We start from the raw sequence: 18,625 nt of genomic DNA on the forward strand, positions 1-18,625 counted from the left end.
GCTTGCTTTAGCATTTCATAGGTTTCCGTAGCCGTTTTGGCGAGTCTTTGGCAAAATTTGATGCACACGCCATTCCGAAATCGCAGGAGGGTCGGTGTAATGCACTACCAAAACGCCCGTAACTAAGAAACAAATGCTAATTCGATGATGCCGGCTGGCACACTGATTCACTATGAATGTAGGCCGCACCCCTAGCGGCAGAAGCTCGTACTACATCCGGTTCGCCCTCTATTGACACAGTCTGGAAACTTTCCGATCGCACCTCGAATACAATCACCAGCAACAAGTATTATAAAATAATCTACCGAGTTCTTTTGGTAACGAAATATGGGAACTCCACATTATGGATTCATTTTATGCGCGTTATGTAACGAACGCCGGGTCATTCTTCAACGCAAGTAATTTCTTTGCTGACTGTACTGTCGCGACTCGTAACAGATGTGTGTGATGTGTGATAGAAATTAATTACAAATTGGTTCGTACGTAAGCCAATTATTTCATTCTAAAAATAACGCGGTCCTCATCTGAGGTAAACAATTGTGGCAAGGCCTAGCGTTTCATAAAACCTAAAATGTTACGCTACTCGAAAAATTGCTCTAATAAAACCCGAACGTTCATTATCGTGTTCACAAGACTCACTGCTCTATCATGTCCAAGCAAAATTTTGTAAGCATTTCTCATTTCCCCCATTCGTACTAAATTCCCCACTCATCTTCCTTAATCTGGACATAGGAATAACAGCAAGATGTCTGTCTTGCGGGTTCTATCGTCGTGTACTCTGGTAAATGTTTATCGACAGAGATCCTAGCTGTCTTCTTCAGGACGACGAAATATATACACGGCGCTACAATCACGAAGACAGCCATTTTCGTACTCACGTCTGAAACGTCTTTACGCACTGCAGCATCGGGTAAGACAGACATTTTACTTTCCACCCACCTAAACGCCTTATATGGAACCCCGAAGTTATATTATCGTGTTGATGAATTTTCTGTGGGTACCGTATAGAAATCAGATGAATATAATCCACACCTCGATATCGTACTTTTTTAATATTATACTAATATATACTTTAATGTGTTAGGAAATGGACCAAAAGGTTTAATTCCTTTAATGGCTTGTATTTACAGAAAAAGTAACTCCCGTCTCTGTCGAAATTTTATGGAGCGGTATTGGCACAGTTAATTAATTAAACTCCGTCCTCTGTCATTAACTGGTAGAACTCTTTACAGAAGCTTCAACTTTCAGCGAACAAAGTTAAAACCAAGTAATGACAGAGTTCTACAGAATTTAATCCACCGCATTTCTGAATAGTTATAATTTTTGATTATTAAGTGGATGAAAGAAAAACATAGATAAAAAATAAACGAATTAAGAAAGAACAAGTTAGAAAATGTACGCATAGCGTAACAATTACGAAGCGTTCTCTCTCATACTGCCTGTAGTTTTTTCTGTTCGTGCAAGCTTTTGATTTCTATTACAAACGACATGTGATAAAGCTCACAGACATTCAGCAAAATAATTGTTTATCTGACTTTGTCATGACAACCAGAAAATTGAGCTCCTACCTCAGAGAAAACACAGCGCAGTACAATTAGAAGGACCAGTTCGTTAATGCTGTTTTAAGTTAAAGTTATACGGATAAAATGCTTTTATGTAAAGTGGTCTTTAAAATTGTCATATGTAAATTAAAACCGAAACGGTTTGGTAACATTTTTCTTGTAAAACTCCACATTATAAAATTTTACGAAAACTCTTTCAGGTGCTCTCGAGTTACGAGCGTACAGACGGACGGAATGACTTCGAAAAATGCCTAAAACGTAATTTGTAAGGAATAAACGACATTATTGACGAGTGTGAAATATCAGACCTACTATTTCGTAAAGGAATACCCTGGAATTACTTCAAGGAACGGAGATCTGTTATGTTCCATGAATTCCGTTAAATGAAATTTGGCAAAGGAACTCTGTCATCAGACTAGATACATAGTTGCATAAATCACACTTGAGAAATCGTGATTTAAGTACCAAAGTTTATAGTGCAATTTCCTAAAGAACACAATCTATAAAAGTCTGTAATTCAACACCATTTGCGTTCCAGATACAAAGTTAATTACAGCAAAAAAAAAGGTCTATTATAATTTTTTTATTTTCAGTGTGAGTTCGTTACAATTTTCTAAAATCAAACGTATTTGGAGATAAATCTGAGAAACACTTAATTAAGAAAATAATGAAAAAAATTGACGATGGCTGTCATAACCAGGGAAATTATCATACCATTTTATAAAAACAAAACTTACCCATAGACTTACGCCTAAAGTTTAGATGATCCACTATACACAGCTTCAGCTGGATGGTCTTTCGTAACACGTCACACATAACAAATTTAATGAAAATCGGTCGACTTGTTCAATCTATATCAACGTCGATCTGACGGATACAGTAGTAATTAGTTAACATTGATTTAACAATTTCCAGACGCAATACAGTACAAAATATTTAAAATACGGTAATTTCACTATAATTTATCTACTTATTGTGCAGTTATTTAACGACGTTTATTCAACTACACCAGAGAAACGGGCAATCAAAATTATTGAATTTAAAAGAGAACTAATATTTTGCTGCTGCCAATTTTAAGATACTATCAGATTATTTGTCTAGAAGTCTTGATATAAATCATGAATCAGCTAGTCTTCGGAAGAGATACTATCGGTTCATTTAAATTATATTTAGTATCGGCCTTCAACTTCAGGTGTTATACCACGAGATTATGGAAATATAAGCATAGATTTAAAGTCGGAAAGAAGCCGTGGTGGTTTATCTAAAAGTACAATCTTGGTATTTGCCTATAAATACTGAATAACATAACGAACAATTCAAGTTATGATAACCGTTAATTCGGGCTAAAAGAACACATAATCCATAACAATCATCAGCAATATTATCAAAAACCCTCATGAGATGTAAAGAGACTGATAATAAATATCTTGCAAAATATAGAACGTTGTTTCGTTTTGTTATTTTTATGACGAAAAACGCACTTCAAATTTGACAGGTTAAGGCAGTAGAATTATGACGTAGGTTTTCAAATTAAACTGTGCGGATGATATATAGTCCAAAATATTCTTCAAGATTAATCCTTCACGTTGAAAAAAGATTATGGCCGATCTTATAAAAATCGCAGCGTTTATACGCACGAAAAGAATACGAATTTCGTAAAGCTCACGTAATAAATCAGTTACTCGCTCTGTACGGAGGGAAAATATCGACAGGTTTTAAAATTTACCGTGGACGTATGAAAAGCGTTAACTTTCCAAAGTGACAAAATGCATAAAAATAGAAACCTACAAAGCCATGCCGAATACTGTTTCATGTAGGGTAAGGTTGCTCAAGTCGTACCAGTGCTTAAGTCGTACCACTTGAATTTTGAACGAACTACGACGACAACAGCACATACAACGGCAACCAAATATACATCTGAGTCAACCAAGTTGCTTTACGTATTATTGTCTGCCATAAACCAGCCTCGTTATAAATCCTGTCATCAAGTAAGTTTATTTCAATTTCCTTATAATTTTCTGCATATGTTTGGTAGTTAATCTTGCAAGTAAATTATTGATAAAATTATGTTCCTTATTAAATATAAATTCAGTAGAATTTACATAATCGTTTGGTCGAAACGAAATCTTATTCACTGTTACACGTCGATTTTAAGGATTTTTTCGATTTTATAAAAAAAAAATCTCTCCTAAAAATTGACAGCGAAAAGAAAAGTAATGGGGGGTTGTATGGCATATTATAAGTAACAAATCACTGTTATGCTTAGTATATACGCGAGATAATTTCTCGCTTTATGCTGAATTTTATTTCCAGTTAATTATCTGTCAAAGCGAAAAACACCAACGCCGACTTAACCTGCTTTCTGATTAATCTCCTTACCGTTCGTTCTCCTTAATTCCGATTACGTGGGATTCCCCTGTAGGCATACTTCGATTGAAGCTCAAATCGAAACATATCGATTTTTACAAAAAAAAATATCGATTTGAAAAAAAAAATAGAACGGGTTACGCGGGGAGTCAACTCAACAATTTAATCACATATCAAACTTCATATATATTTTATCAGAAACGAGAAGTTTTACACACGTACAAAAAAAAAAGCTTTTGTTACTGTTGATTGTTAAATGTAAATTCTTTTTCAGTGCTTGTTTATCCAGGAAATGTTGAGTGGAACAAAACCCAACAAATTTCGAGTAATCGATCATTAACACCATCACAAATGATTTTTTTAACAATTATCTTATCTAAACTGCGTATATGCAGCTGAAAGCAGCTGAAGTAACCATGGAGGTCTTGACTCAGTTGATATATCATTAATACTTTCCAATAAAAACCAGAAATTCCCCACGAATTATTCATTAAAAAAATGCGTTAGTACAAGTATTCGCTACTTGGAGCGCCCACAAAATTGATATTTTCATTTCCTTTTAAACATCCTATAGTTTAGTTAATACAGTTGTGCCTTTTTTTGTAGATCAACAAACTGAATAAACAATGTTTCAACGGTACTTGCTGCCTCCATCATCAGGGCAAATGTAATTTACGAAAGAATATATACATTTTATTTTAAAAGATTGTTAAGTATTAAGACGTAACTTTAGTTTTTCCATTAAAAAAAGTATCCTGCTTGCTTCGCCGCCACGTGTTGGAGGTCTTCTCACCTCGGAGGCCTGAGTGAGAGCCCGGAGGAGTCCCATTTGATTTAAGATCCACGAATTCGAACTGGAACAAGTTTTCTTTCTCTGAGTCCTGTTTGCCTCTGTCTGAATCGATCTACCACTGCTCAATATTCATTTATGTATCATCTGTGGATGGATAATTGGTCTGTCAGCGGTAGTAATTCCATAAACACGGACTTACCCCATCGTAACAATAAATAAAAATTAAACCTCGCGAATCAGGGTCGGCCCACGGTCCACAGGTTTCGCTTCACGTGTCTCTGGTATATAGGGACGCATTCAGGCAAAGACGTCTTAGAACCTCAGCTCACATTTTAAGACCAATGTCACAATTCTCCCAGAAAATGTGGTAATAAGAGATAACAGGAAATCAATAAATCGATTACCAACTCGTGCTTTGCTTTCAATGCCAAACGAACGTTTAATAAGATTAATTTATTTTCGAATATTTAGACAAGCCTTGGGGACATAATGGTCTGTTGTTAAGACGCTGGACTTCCATACAGGTCTCTAGACCGAGGCCAGAGAGACCCAGTAGGGATTATCTAACAAAAAAATTCTCAAACTCCCACACTGGTTCGGATCCCATGTTAATCTGTAGGATCCTTCAACGCAATGTTACTATCATTATCCCAAGTCGCCAATAATGTTAAAACAAAAGCAGAACCAACTACCCAAACGTCATTAGTTATATAAAATACACTTTAGAGACTCTAATATGTCTATCAATAGCCTTTGTTGTCATTTGTTTTATGTGATAGATAATACGATAGATATCTTAAATATAAATATTTTTATAACAGGATTATTGCTTAATATTTATATAGTTCGCGATTGTAATCTTGAGACTTACTGCATTCCTAGCAAAGTCTCAAGATTACAGTCGCGTACTGTAACTACAGTTCTGTTTGTAAACATGGCTAGCAGTCCTTTAGTCCACACGTAGAAGAAAATATCATTTCTCCGCAGAAGATACAGGGACTTGCTTTAGTCTACTTCAAGATCACGATCGAATCTGAAATATCGATATGTGCCCACGTAAGATACGACAATCGTTCAGTTTTGAAAGATAAAAAACGGGGAGAAAACAAACAATAAAACATGTCTGGCATCGAAGCCCGAAAATATCAGACTATGTTGCGTTAGAATACGTAAAACTTTTCTTCTGAATTTTGTTCGTCGCCACATAAGCTCATATTTGAGATTACTGTACATGAAATCGCATTATATTCCTTAATTAAACAAAGGTAAGTAATGATGATAATGTTTTGTTATACAACAATACTTATTTTTAACTTCTGTAAGCTGCTTTGTGTAAACAATGCACTTGAACAAAAGACTGTTCACTCACCCATGGTCTACTTTCGGTGTAACACAGCAAAGCAGATGTTTGCGTGTTAATGCTTTGCAGCTTACGTAATTAAGCAAAGATAATTTAAATTTTTATACGCTGTTGTGTTTGCAAGAAAAATGTTTTAATAACTAATTTAGATGTTCTCGTCATTGTCGATAAACAATTTTATAATTAATAGAATATGGAGTTAATTAATTCTATATTAATAATATTAAGAATTAAATCCGTACCTCAAAGAAAACAGAACACTTCTCCATTACAAGTATCAATTAGTTATATAAATATAAAAAAATCACGAAAAACTAGCAAAACATTTTTAATTTAAAAAAATTAAAATTTAGTATCATGTCTACGAAAATTGCATTGGAATAATCAAAATCAAATCGAACAGGTTAACGCGACTCTGAGAAACAATCTCGTATCGATAGGGAAAGTTCTTCAAATACCAAGGTCAAACGTTTCGTAAGATTCAATTAGGTTGGAATGATAAGAATGTTCTACGCCCTGTTCCATAATCAGCTGGGATCTTAATTAAACTTTGAAGCCGAATCTCTTACATAATTTAAGAATTCAGTCCGTACCGCGAAGAAAACGCAACACTTTACCATTACGAAGATCAACTGGTTAACGCTGTTTAAGGAAATAATCTCTGTTTATAATGAGACACGCGCTGCGTACATAATATTTAAACATTTAGTCCGTACCGCGAAGAAAACACAACACGTAACCATTACGAAGATCAACTGGTTAACGCTGTTTAAGGAAATAATATCTGTTTACATCGGGAATCATGTAAAACCCAAATTCAAAACGTGCAGCTACTGATTTTTAAAGTATCTTGTACATATATTTAACATTCAGCTTTAACGGGTTAAAATAACGCGAATCGATATAACCTAAAGGTGATAATGTAGACATACAGAGAGTCAGAGACAGTGTAATACGGAGTACACCATTTAAAACTAAACAGAACAAAAAAACACGTACTACGATCCAAAAATTAAACCCGTCTCACTATAGTCAAGGTCACAAAAGTCGCTAGGCCTCTACTCACTCCACTTGCGTATATTAAATTCATTGCTTTGCGTGGTTCAAGAGTGTGATAATTTAAAAAGGAAACTAAGGAAATTGTCTGAGGAAATTCACTTCGAAAAGTCATAAGGAGCACGCTTTAAAGGTTGGATATTAATCTTTGAGTAGTTGCTGAACACTTTCAGTATTTTATGTAAAAAAAAACTCGTTCCCCTTGTGTTGATGACCAAAGATTACAAATATTATTGTAGTTAGAGGTCCATTGTAAATTAAAAATTCTGTATAAGCGCGGCTTTCAAGACGTAAGATGAAGTTCGTCACATTTTTACAGCCTTCCTGGGTTCAGAGGCAAGATAATCAAATACGAATTTTATTTGTTTCCTTTTAGATACTCAGTAAAAATTCACATATAGCAAACAGGTTTATTTAAAAACAAGCAATGATCGACTCTCACCACATCCGTCACAATTTATAATCCATAATCACCCTTCTATTAAATACTATTTAAAGTATTCTGCTAATAAAACCAAGGAATTAAATAAATAAATAAAGTTTCCGAATTTCAAACGCATACCAAATGTTCAACCAATTCTCATGAAGATTATAATCTTACACGGCCCAATTGTATTTTTAATTAATACAGGTATAATCTTGCTAGCATCTTAAATTACGTACGAACGCTTCCATAAATATTATTCACAATTCATCATTCATTAACTATCCTGTCATCCGACGCTGTATATAAGCTAAGATGCTGATAGCATCGTTAAATAAGCCACAAATAAAAAATATAAAAAACGTGATAAAGGGAAGGAGACAACAGTTAAAATAAGTAAAATTTAGAAAGGCACACACAAATGACACCCTTATAACACCCACCGTGTAGGCATGAAATATAGAAAAGAAACTATATTTTCTACACGGCTGTACCTGTCATTTATCATAGATTGTCAACATGTGTCAGCTAAACAAGTTTATATGCAATCATCTGTAAATAAATTCTACACTATACACTATTAACCCTTTAAACGCGAAGCTCGGCAAATCGTATTTAAGAATCCAGTCCGTACCGCTAAGAAAACACAACACTTCACCATTACAAAGATCGACTGGTTAACGCTGTTTAAGAAAATTCAAGTTATTAATTATTTAAATGTAGTTACCACTGGGCTATAAATGTTTAATAGTCATTCATGTTTTCACGAACGAAATGACCAGGTTCCTGACTTAAACTACCAAACTTGTAGACGATTGTAAACGGGTAGACTATGTGTCACACGTATCACACGCCAATCATTAAAAACATAACCACAAAAACAATGGATTTTGAACACAAGAACAGTGTGTGTATACTCTACGTCCTGTACACAAAACTCCGTGCTTCTAGCAAGCATGATACCCACCTTGTGACAGTCATTCACATCAGCTCCCAGGTTCCACGTAGCTCGACACACACAGTTTTCCACTCCGCGGACGACTGATTCCAAGCAATCGAACGTACCGTGTACTCTCGATGTTAATCCCAAACAAAACACTAACGCCGTCTCGACAACAGCGACCTTGCTGCTTCTACAACACACAGGACGGCTCCGTATGTTGATCAGCCAAGCACAGTAGTGTCAGAACCGCAGCACAATCCAACACTTTCAAGAAGGAAAAGGAGATGGACTTTTTTTATCTTTTTTTTAGCCTTTATTAAAAGTCACTTTCATCTCTTGCGCCAGCGCGAAGATGGCAACGCCACGTAGCGGGACTACAGGAACTACTGTGACAAACTAGACGCAATGCGCATGCTCCGCGTAAATATAATCGATTCCTGCACTCTCAATGCGACAATGGTCGTCGCCTCGCTGTTCGTATTAAGCTGTGTTCACGCCGGACAACAAGACGAATTATAAAACAGATGCAGTGTTTATATCTATCTCTTGATATCAGCGTATTTTACTGCTGATGAAAATGGATAACCATTGAACTGTACACGACTTTAATACAAAATTATGGAAAATATAAATCACAAATAGCAGTTGCGTGTAAAATTGAGTCAAGTCGAACCAAATACTGACTTCATTATTGGTGATATTTCAGGTGCTGATGGCGGTAAGAGCCTGGAATAAATTTACAGACGTTTCAGAGGTGATTAGTTCCCCCATGGTCAGAGAGGTGGAGAACTCAAAACGTATGAAGATTTCTAGCAGATTACGCGGTGTAGCATTTCCATAATACAGTCATCTTCGACTTTATACTAATTTCACCGAGATATTTAAACGCAGACATCAAAACGACGTAAACCCCATACCAGAGTTAATAGTATACGTTCATCTAAAATGTTTGGCAAGGTCTGGAAAATGTAAAAAGTTAATAATAAAACTTCAGTTCTAACTGGCAATATATATAAATGTAATTGATAAAACTGCGATAAATACTAAAAAATTAAGCACAATAATAGTCGTGCTAACATTAAGTTTATTCCCTAAAAAGAACAAAGTAAAACACCAGCGAAATGGTAACGCGAGATAAGAACATTCACGCTTCAAAGTGTTTCACAAACTTTTAAACGATTTTAAAACGTGTGTGTGTTCTAGCGTGATTTAAAAAAAGTTCTCCATTTTCGTTTTCATATTCAGCGCAAAATAAATTACGAGAGTTTACATTAAACATGGGTATCATTTTACATTTTAGTGTTAGCAATTTAAAAACTTCTGTATTTATGGTTACGGAATTTTCATGGTAGGTTACGAGGGATTCCCCAACGATAAATATTTTAAGATATTTCAGCGGATGACTGAAAATGTAAATGCAACTATTTCGGGTTAACTTTAATATTCGTTCGTGAAATATATGTACACATATAGCTAGAAGAAACATTTGGCGCGTGTATTCCTTCAGACCAGGAAGAATATATAAAAGGTCAAAACTTCTGAAAAGTGTCCTGGGTTCGAGTCTCGATAAGTATGTTGCTTCTGGGGATTAAAATAATATTTCTGTCTATGATTTTTAAACATACGTATCGAATGATCATGCCTGGAGAAATCTTTCAGGAGGGCCTTTCAAGTGTCCTCACAGAGATGCAAGTCAGGTGATCGTGGTCCTTGGCCTCTCAATCGGTAATTTTATTATATGGAATATCTTACACAGTCATAAAAATATGTAATTCTTTCTGGACAGTAAATTTCTAATATTCTTACGAACATTTAATAATACTTTGCGGCATAAAACATGGTCTCAAAATGTATACAAACCTTTCAAATACATCCTGTATAAAGTATTTTTTGTTACAGATCATTTTGGGAGAGTTCTCAACATAAACTTTGTAATTTTTATCAATCTATCCTTACTTAAAAGGTCTATATAGTTATACAGTACTGCATATGCAGCCTCTCCCTTGTCCTTTCTGCTCCCCCTTTTCAGCCATCGTACGATGTAAAAGTCACGAGCGCCCTCTCAGGATATCGTCACTCCATGGTCAGATGGGTTATATTTTTTTACTGCGTAAATTTTTAAGTTCATTGTTCGTTACGTTTTGAACGTCACGCAGGCTAATTAGATTCCTCATTTTTGATTTACATTAAAATGACCAGAAGACAAGCGTGAGGGGATAATATCAAAGTTGTTCCAAAATGAATACGATGTAAGGTAAATCAGATTAATTTTATTAATTAAGTAAGAACCTGTGGGAAGGGGCTGTTATAAACACGGAAATTAACTTTCGGTTTGCATAAACATCTACGCTTTTGATAGCTTCTGGGCAAACATCAACCCATAGAATTAGTTAATGGCTCATTGGAGCTAGGAATATGAAATACTGTGTTAAGATTTTATAAAATTTCCTACAAATTACGCATGTAATGTTTTTAATCAACATTTACAACATGGCGACTGGGCGTAACAATGATAATATCACACTAATACTAATTCTTATTTATCAATGAAAGCAAAATAATGTTCTCATTAGAATATAAATAAATCCTTCGATCATGTACACAAACGAAACTGCATTTGGAAATTGGATTAATAAATAATATTACGTAAATGTACGAGCATCTTAAAAAAGGGTAAGGTTAGAGTTCAGTGCAGTGGAAAAAGATGGCGTCACGAGCTGTGTCCGAAAATCCATGGTCTCATTTAAATTTGTAGGAATTACGCACACAAACTTTATTAGTAAACCAAAATCTACTTTAGAAGAAATACGCTTACCACGAAAGGATTGGATTACAATGCGATCTCTTTACGTTTGATAACAAACTTAAAAGATGTCTCAAATCTAAAACTTTTTGACGATGGTGAAGAGTCAATTGAATAAAAATTTACTTGGATATTATCCATCGTCTAGTAATAAAACGCAAAACGACGTTTCGGAGATGGGGCCCACTAGATAGAGCTAATCCCTATCTCCGGAGATAGGGATTAGCTCTATCTAGTGGGCCCAACTGAGTAGGAACCTGAAGACGGAGATAGAGCCCCATCTCCGAAACGTCGTTTTACGTTTTATTACTAGACGATGGATAATATCCAAGTAAATTTTTATTCAATTAAAAGATGTCACTTCAAACTGTTTTAAAGTGTTCTTGTGTGGATACTAAAGTGTATTTGAGTCAAACGAAGAAACAGATGGAAGGAAAAATTATTTGATTATAAAGATTTCTGTCTTCTGGGTTATTGCGCTGTGTAGTCTGGTCGATGTTAACCAACGTTTCAGAGGTCATACTGCCTCCGTCATCAGGGCGATTATTCAGAAGACAGAAATCTTCATATTCACCGCTGTGAGAACCTCAAGTCTTACATATTTGATTATAGTTCATGAAACAGGTTTTAAAAGCCTAAAATCAGAGCAGATAAAGACTGAACAAAGTATCTGCTTCATTGCAGTTTTAATTTAAACAGATATTCGTAAACACCAGATACAAGTGGACATCCACCATTGTATGAACAGTATTATTTACTCAAAGAAATTATTTTTTCCAATTCTTGGGGGGGGAGGGGGGGATCTGCTAACGGTGGAAGACACGTTGAGTGTCAAATTCGTTCCGGTTTTGTCGAAGACTGTACTCAGAACTAACTCTGGCTGGACATTGATTACTCCAGGGGCTGAGCCTCAATAAATACACACAATCATCTGTCTCTCTTCCCCTAACAGTAAACGAGAGACGAAGGCTTTAAATAATAATTATGTATGTTTTGTGGACACTTCGAAACTGACAGGTGTAGGGAAAAGTATTTTATCTTTGTAAGACGTTTTTCTAACATGTTTTCCAGCCATCTAAAACTGCAGCTAATCTAACACTTGCAAAGAACCATTCCCTGGCTTTTGTGTAGTTATGAGATAAGAAGTTCAGTGTTTGCACTGTACGCGGCGGGCGTGTCGATTGTAGTGGCATCTGAATATCGACTGTCACTCACGTGGAGTGCTGGGCGGTGAAGTCCCTTATTCCGTGGTGAAACCCGCAACTCCGTCTCTACAGTGCGTTTCTTTGGAAAGCGATGACTGAAACGTTGGAATCTAATATATCCTCCCGTCAAATCTGGTCCCTTTACTACACTGTCCAGAAATCACACCTATTTTCCGAAATTATTGTTTGAATCGTTTATTTTATAGGAGGATACAAGACATTTTGGGTGTTTGGCTTTCAATTAATAGCTCGATGTTATTGAAATATTTTTTATTTGAAAATTAGTGGCGACAGATTGAAATTTACCTTTAAACTTTCTGATTCTTAATTAGTAAGCTACTTTATTGACACTCTCTGTCGATGAATATAAAACTATTTATATCAACTTATATGTTATATTAAAGTGTCTATAATGCCTTTTCTGTGTTTCAAAATATTAAGAACCACATAGTAAACACCGCACTTTACCACTACCCCTTTTCGGCTGTCCCTGACTATTTATTAAATAAATTCGCAGCACTCTCCGACATGGAAGATTTTTCCTTCATCGTCAAAGCCAAGCCATTTTGAGCGGAAACACTTATCTATGACAAATATTTCGTTGGAAGTTTTTTTATGGCGACTTATATCATACAAAGCCTGAAAAAAGATACTGCATTGCTTTAAATGTGAAAAGGACGTGAGTTTTCTTGAAATTTAGATATCAGTTAGGTCAGAATAATTCGATTTTGAAGCGATTTAACTCGTTCGTAGCATACAGAGGTATAAAATAACATTGAAATTGAAAATACTCGAGTATTTTGTAAATCTTTAATGGAAATTCCATAAGACTATTTACCCTAAGCAGTTTCGGAACAATTTTTGTTTAGCGCGATATGATACCACGGTATGTGTATAAACTTTTTGTTAGTATGGTACTATATAACAGAACTGAATGGATTATCGGAAGATACTGTTTGTGAATAAAGAACATAAATGTTTATTCAAGTAAGAGTCCCTTCATATTCTGTTCTGGACCTGCGCTGTAATGAAAATAAATGAAAACCTACAAGCCTTGCCTCTGCGGGCTGTTGTGTGATCAGTGTTTATAATGGCTTTGTATCCGTTCTTCCTGGACAGACGAAACGCACAAGAAATATCAGTTGTATGAGTAATGTGTTCGCTTCATCTGTAACAAAAGTTTTCTGTTCCTACAGAAACTGAAATGTTTCAATTTACGGGTGAGTGGAAACTGATATATGAAGACAAAGACTAGTTTTGTAGAAACGGGAGTGCGCAATCATGTGAAAACAACAAAGATTTCTCCGTTCGACCTTTTTTTTTTTACTGAATAAAACATTCCAATGTTTCGGCAAACAAACAATAGACAGGCTTATAAATGAAGTTCCTACGTACAGAATTTAAATAAATAAAAGTAGAAACGTATTCTAACGGAATACTCATAAATTTTAATGTTTCTCTCGAAATTCTTTTTAAATAACTTGGACGTTTTGTTAATTTGTTTCACATACAAATATGACACTACTGTAAACTTAATCAATTTAAATATACCACATATCAATACGAGTAACTGATTGTGTTTCGTCAAATATTAACTATGTGTAAAAAAGTTTTAACTAAAACTCTTAGATGTTAATTAAATCTAAGTTTTATCGTGTGTTATTTTATCATAAGATAGAACATAGAAACTGATAAAATCTCACCTGAGATTTATGTGACCATGTTAGACCAATATAAATTATCTCACCGACTCTTACTGTAGACTTATTCAAATCGAAATTCGTTCTGCGTCTTCGAAAATTGAGCATAAGTAGGGATGGAGAGATACAACACCCTATTTTGCTTTGATTTTAAACATTCTGTGCAAAAATCCATTAAGAACAATTACTCCAAGTTCGTTCTCTCATAATCGGAGGGACAGACGATGTAGAATTTTTTTTCTCGAAATTTGACGTCCAAGGTCACTGCGCTCCTAGTGTTTTAGACTAGTTTTTTTCTCATCTACGCGTGAGGGGAAAAATTATTCCAGTATTTGAATAAAATGTAATTATAATCTTGTAAAATGCTCGCCGTTGCCTTTCGCAATTCAAGTTTCATTATTCTATCATAAACGACCCTCACAAAAATTAACAATTCTAACTAGAATATTACGTTCTAAATAAAACTACACGTCTCAAGTTCAACATAATAATTCATGTTTTTACGCATCACAATATCTTGTAAACTGGCAATGAAATAACACTTAACAAAGGATTTTAACATATATTTAATTACATTTTCAATACAAACATCATATAAGCTTCGATTTAGTAATGTTGTATTAAATCTTACTATCAAATAGAGTATGGATAGTTGGCAACTGTTCCGTTAGGACTTGGAGACGCGGCAACTGAAGCCGCACTAGCGCATAGCGGAAAGCCCGTGTCACCGGCACAGTCGCTAAATATCCTCAGTGTAAACGAAATGAGAAAGAAAAGTTACTGGCTACGGGCCAGAAACCTGGGTTTGATTTCCGGCGGGAGGTTAATAATACCCTAAGCTTTGTCTCCCCGTGTCTTCACAGAGTGGAGACTTTGAGACACAGACATATACTGACTTCCTCAGTTTTTAAATGGGTGTAACATATTCCAGGGTTGCTACAACCTGAAAGACAGTTGGAAACAAATCAATATTATTCTCCATCTAACCTAGGTCTCTCAAATAGTCTCTTTACTACAGGTTTTCAGATAACATTGTAGCTTTTCTCAACTTCCTTATTTTCCAACATATCACATCCATTTTTATCATTCTTTATTTAATTATTATCATCATATTTGGTGAACATATAGACGCCAATATAAGATGTTTTAGGATAATAATATTTCAAGCCTAGCTGGCCATATTGCATGCATTAAGATGACTCAAAATATGGTCAAATTCTGTTCTATGGTCTATGACGTCACGTGGTCTTCTAGGTTAACAGCCGATTCTCCATAAAGGCGGAAACTCTGTAGGTCTAGAGAGATATAAGGAACTGGTGTGGAAATAGAAATCTTCGTAGAAGGCCCAGGAACGTATAATAAAACAACTGGCACATGTTCTATTTGTAGAAGTCTGTTGTTTAGAATTTTCTTCTCGTATTACTTTTATGGTGCTATATATTACAATCGGAATACATGTAAGTGACGTGTTTCTAGAAACTGTGGTGTAAACATGTCCTCGTCTACGTTTAGTGATCGATACGTACAGGATATTTATTAAAGTTAATTTATAAGGTAGTACATTTGCGTCATATTGTGAATTAAGTTAATATTTTAATATTTTCCGTCAAATAACAATTTTGAATAAGATAATAAAATATAAAATATTTAAAATATCATTTCACGTTCCGCATCGATGCGGAACGTGAAATGATATTTTAAATATTTTATATTTTATTATCTTATTCAAAATTGTGATTTGACGGAAAATATTAAAATATTAAAATATTAAAGTTAATTCATTTCCTTATTAGTTAACTACGTTACAACGAAATAATATAACAGAGAAAAAAATATCTGCAGTCTCAATTTGTGAAAATTACTTACCTATTCAACCAACAAAGAAAAACATACAAATTGGGTTAAAGCCTGTACTTAAATCTCACGCTGTTTTTACTACTACGTCATTGTGTGTACTCCATCATCCAAACATAGAGTTCAGTTATATTCAGTTATTTTTCATAATTTTCGGGTTAATAACGTAGGCGTAGCTGAAAACAGCCTATGGTGTATGTAAAAATGTTCGTGTGCAACAAATATCCATCCCCTAATTAATTAGTAGCCCAATTTATATCAATCTGAATAAAATTTAGACCAGCTAATTAATTTAAATAAACGAAAGTAATCATAAAGTTAATTTAAATTAAGTTGAGATGATAATGTTGCGTCATATTTGATGATTATAATTGCTTAATTTTAACCGTCTAATCACAATAAAATATTTTATTAAATATTAAAATATTAAAATATTATTACTACAATTAACATTTAATATTTAAAATATATTAAAATAAATCATTTTAATATATTTTAAATATTAAATATCATTTTAATATATTTTAAATATTAAATATCATTTTAATATATTTTAAATATTTTAAATATTAAATGTTAATTGTAGTAATAATATTTTAATATTTTTATATTTATTAAAATATTTTATTGTGATTAGACGGTTAAAATTAAACAATTAAATTAAGTTATATAGCTCCAAACGGTTGGCTATGAATCATGGCCTGTCCGAAAATATATCAGAGGATATCAGAGTAAAACACAAATATTTTCCCGAAAACTTATTTTATGTACGAGATTCAAACACGACCCTCCTGAATACAAACATAAATATTAACCAATGTACCGCATAGTTTGGTCTTCGGGGTTTCGTTAAAAAAAAAATCCATATTCTCATTCGCAAAGTTGTTGAAACTGTGTGCCACAATTTACTGGTATAAGTCTATTTTCAGGAGAACGCCAGGCGGAAATGCATCAGAGAGAGTGTGTCCCAGTCAACGAACACCAGAACATCACGACTTGTCAACACTGGATACATTCGAATTTTGAAAACGAGGGACCATTTAACCCATCAACACCAGTAAACAACTCTTCAGCTACTAGAAATCTATATATCAGAAGAGCAGACCCCTTCTTACCAGAAAACCGCATTCCCTTACCAAAATTACACTCTAATAAGACAGAAAACATCGATTATGAAGTGATCGGCAATGGTGAAGGTCACGACAGCGCATTCTTTTACGCACTACAGTCGCCATCTAACGAGAGACGTAGAAACGAGAGGGAACGTCAGAGAGTTCGAAGCGTGAACGAGGGATTTGAACGTCTCCGAAAATTTCTCCCGATAACTCATCTGTGTCAGGACGAGACGGCGTATGTGGTGGCATCTACCAACAAAATGAAGCGATACCAGAAAAGACGGTTTAGTAAAGTGGATGTGTTGCGGGCAGCCATCGTGTATATAAAACACCTCCAGGGGCTTCTCAAAGAAGAACAACTGTGTAGATATTAACTTCTTTATTTATAATTTAATAACGCGTATCCGTTTATTAATATATAATTAATTGAAAGTGGTCTACTTTAAGATGTTCCTGATGTAACGGAGTAAAAATATGAAAAATCTCAATACAGCCGGTTACATGGGCGAGATTTGAACAATTTATTTGTAAATCTTTTGGAGGATATAAAATAAATTATCTACCACCTAGTAACAAAGTAACAAATAATTTCACAGGCCTCGTTAAATGTCGTGTCGAGTGTATGTGGCCCACAGGCTGCCAGATGGACGTCTAAATTGCAATTATATTTTCATAATATCAATAAATACTTTAAACAATAGTATAAAAACAAATAAAATAACACATTAAAAACAGTTTATGGGAAGCCAACATTGCGATAATAAAACATCACGAATGTGACTAAGTGCACAGATGATATTTTATTATAAACATATTATTAATTTATGAAGTGTTTTAATGTAATATTTTACTATGTGCCTCAAATAGGGGTCTGAAGATGTACTTTGCCACCTGAAACACGTAGCCCAGTGTCCAGTAACATACAGTGAAAAAGCATGTGGGCTCATTATTTTAATACATTTATGTATTCTGTTGTCTGAAGACTGCAAAAAAAGTAAACACATTTATACACGATCTTGTAAATGTAACAGAAGCAGAAACTGAGAGACGGGACAGATCAGTAACGAGTATTAACCCAGAATAATATCAAGACACGCGATTATTGTCCGTAGATTGGTAGTTGGCGGGGCAGTTGTGCCCGGGGGGGGGGGGGGGCATACTGCCTTGAGCATTCTACTACCATTTCAGTGTAACATTATCCCTTTTCTCAAGTTGTACAGCACGGACGCTCATTGAGTCATATAAATGTTTACTCACAGTTATGTTGGCAAGTGTAGTAATGGCAGGCAGCTTATTAAAACTGCCTAGTCATCTTTCAATCTATAAACTCTTGCTACGAGAAAAGGTTTATACTGTGTCATTTTTCTTGCATCATTAATTTAGACAGCTCATTTATAAACTCTGGTAGATCTTTTTGTGTTCCTCTGTCAAAAAATCACGATA

The 18,625-nt window shown here is 34.6% G+C and overlaps 2 protein-coding genes across 3 annotated transcripts in view; one reads left to right on the forward strand and one right to left on the reverse strand.

Annotated features, from left to right (window-relative positions):
* The window catches only part of LOC110834443 (kielin/chordin-like protein), a 356,749-nt gene that overhangs the window by 74,301 nt on the left and 263,823 nt on the right, over positions 1 to 18,625 (reverse strand). Inside the window, exon 1 of one of the 2 annotated variants that reach the window (XM_022073599.2) lies at positions 8,530 to 8,784. The exons of the other annotated variant lie outside the window; for it this stretch is intronic. The gene's annotated coding sequence lies outside the window, so the exon portion shown is untranslated. Of the gene's footprint in view, positions 1 to 8,529; positions 8,785 to 18,625 lie in introns of those variants that run through there. 2 annotated transcript variants of the gene reach the window in all.
* On the forward strand, positions 13,602 to 18,330 carry LOC110834444 (uncharacterized). The gene is made up of 2 exons (XM_022073608.2): positions 13,602 to 13,733; positions 16,997 to 18,330. Exons 1-2 carry the CDS (start codon positions 13,718 to 13,720, stop codon positions 17,554 to 17,556), a joined length of 576 nt encoding a protein of 191 aa, XP_021929300.2. The 5' UTR covers positions 13,602 to 13,717; the 3' UTR covers positions 17,557 to 18,330.

The sequence above is a fragment of the Zootermopsis nevadensis genome, unplaced genomic scaffold (genome assembly GCF_977971745.1).
Source record: "Zootermopsis nevadensis isolate Lab colony 2312 unplaced genomic scaffold, Znev_1.0 Znev_ptg000031l, whole genome shotgun sequence".
Lineage (NCBI taxonomy): Eukaryota > Metazoa > Arthropoda > Insecta > Blattodea > Termopsidae > Zootermopsis > Zootermopsis nevadensis.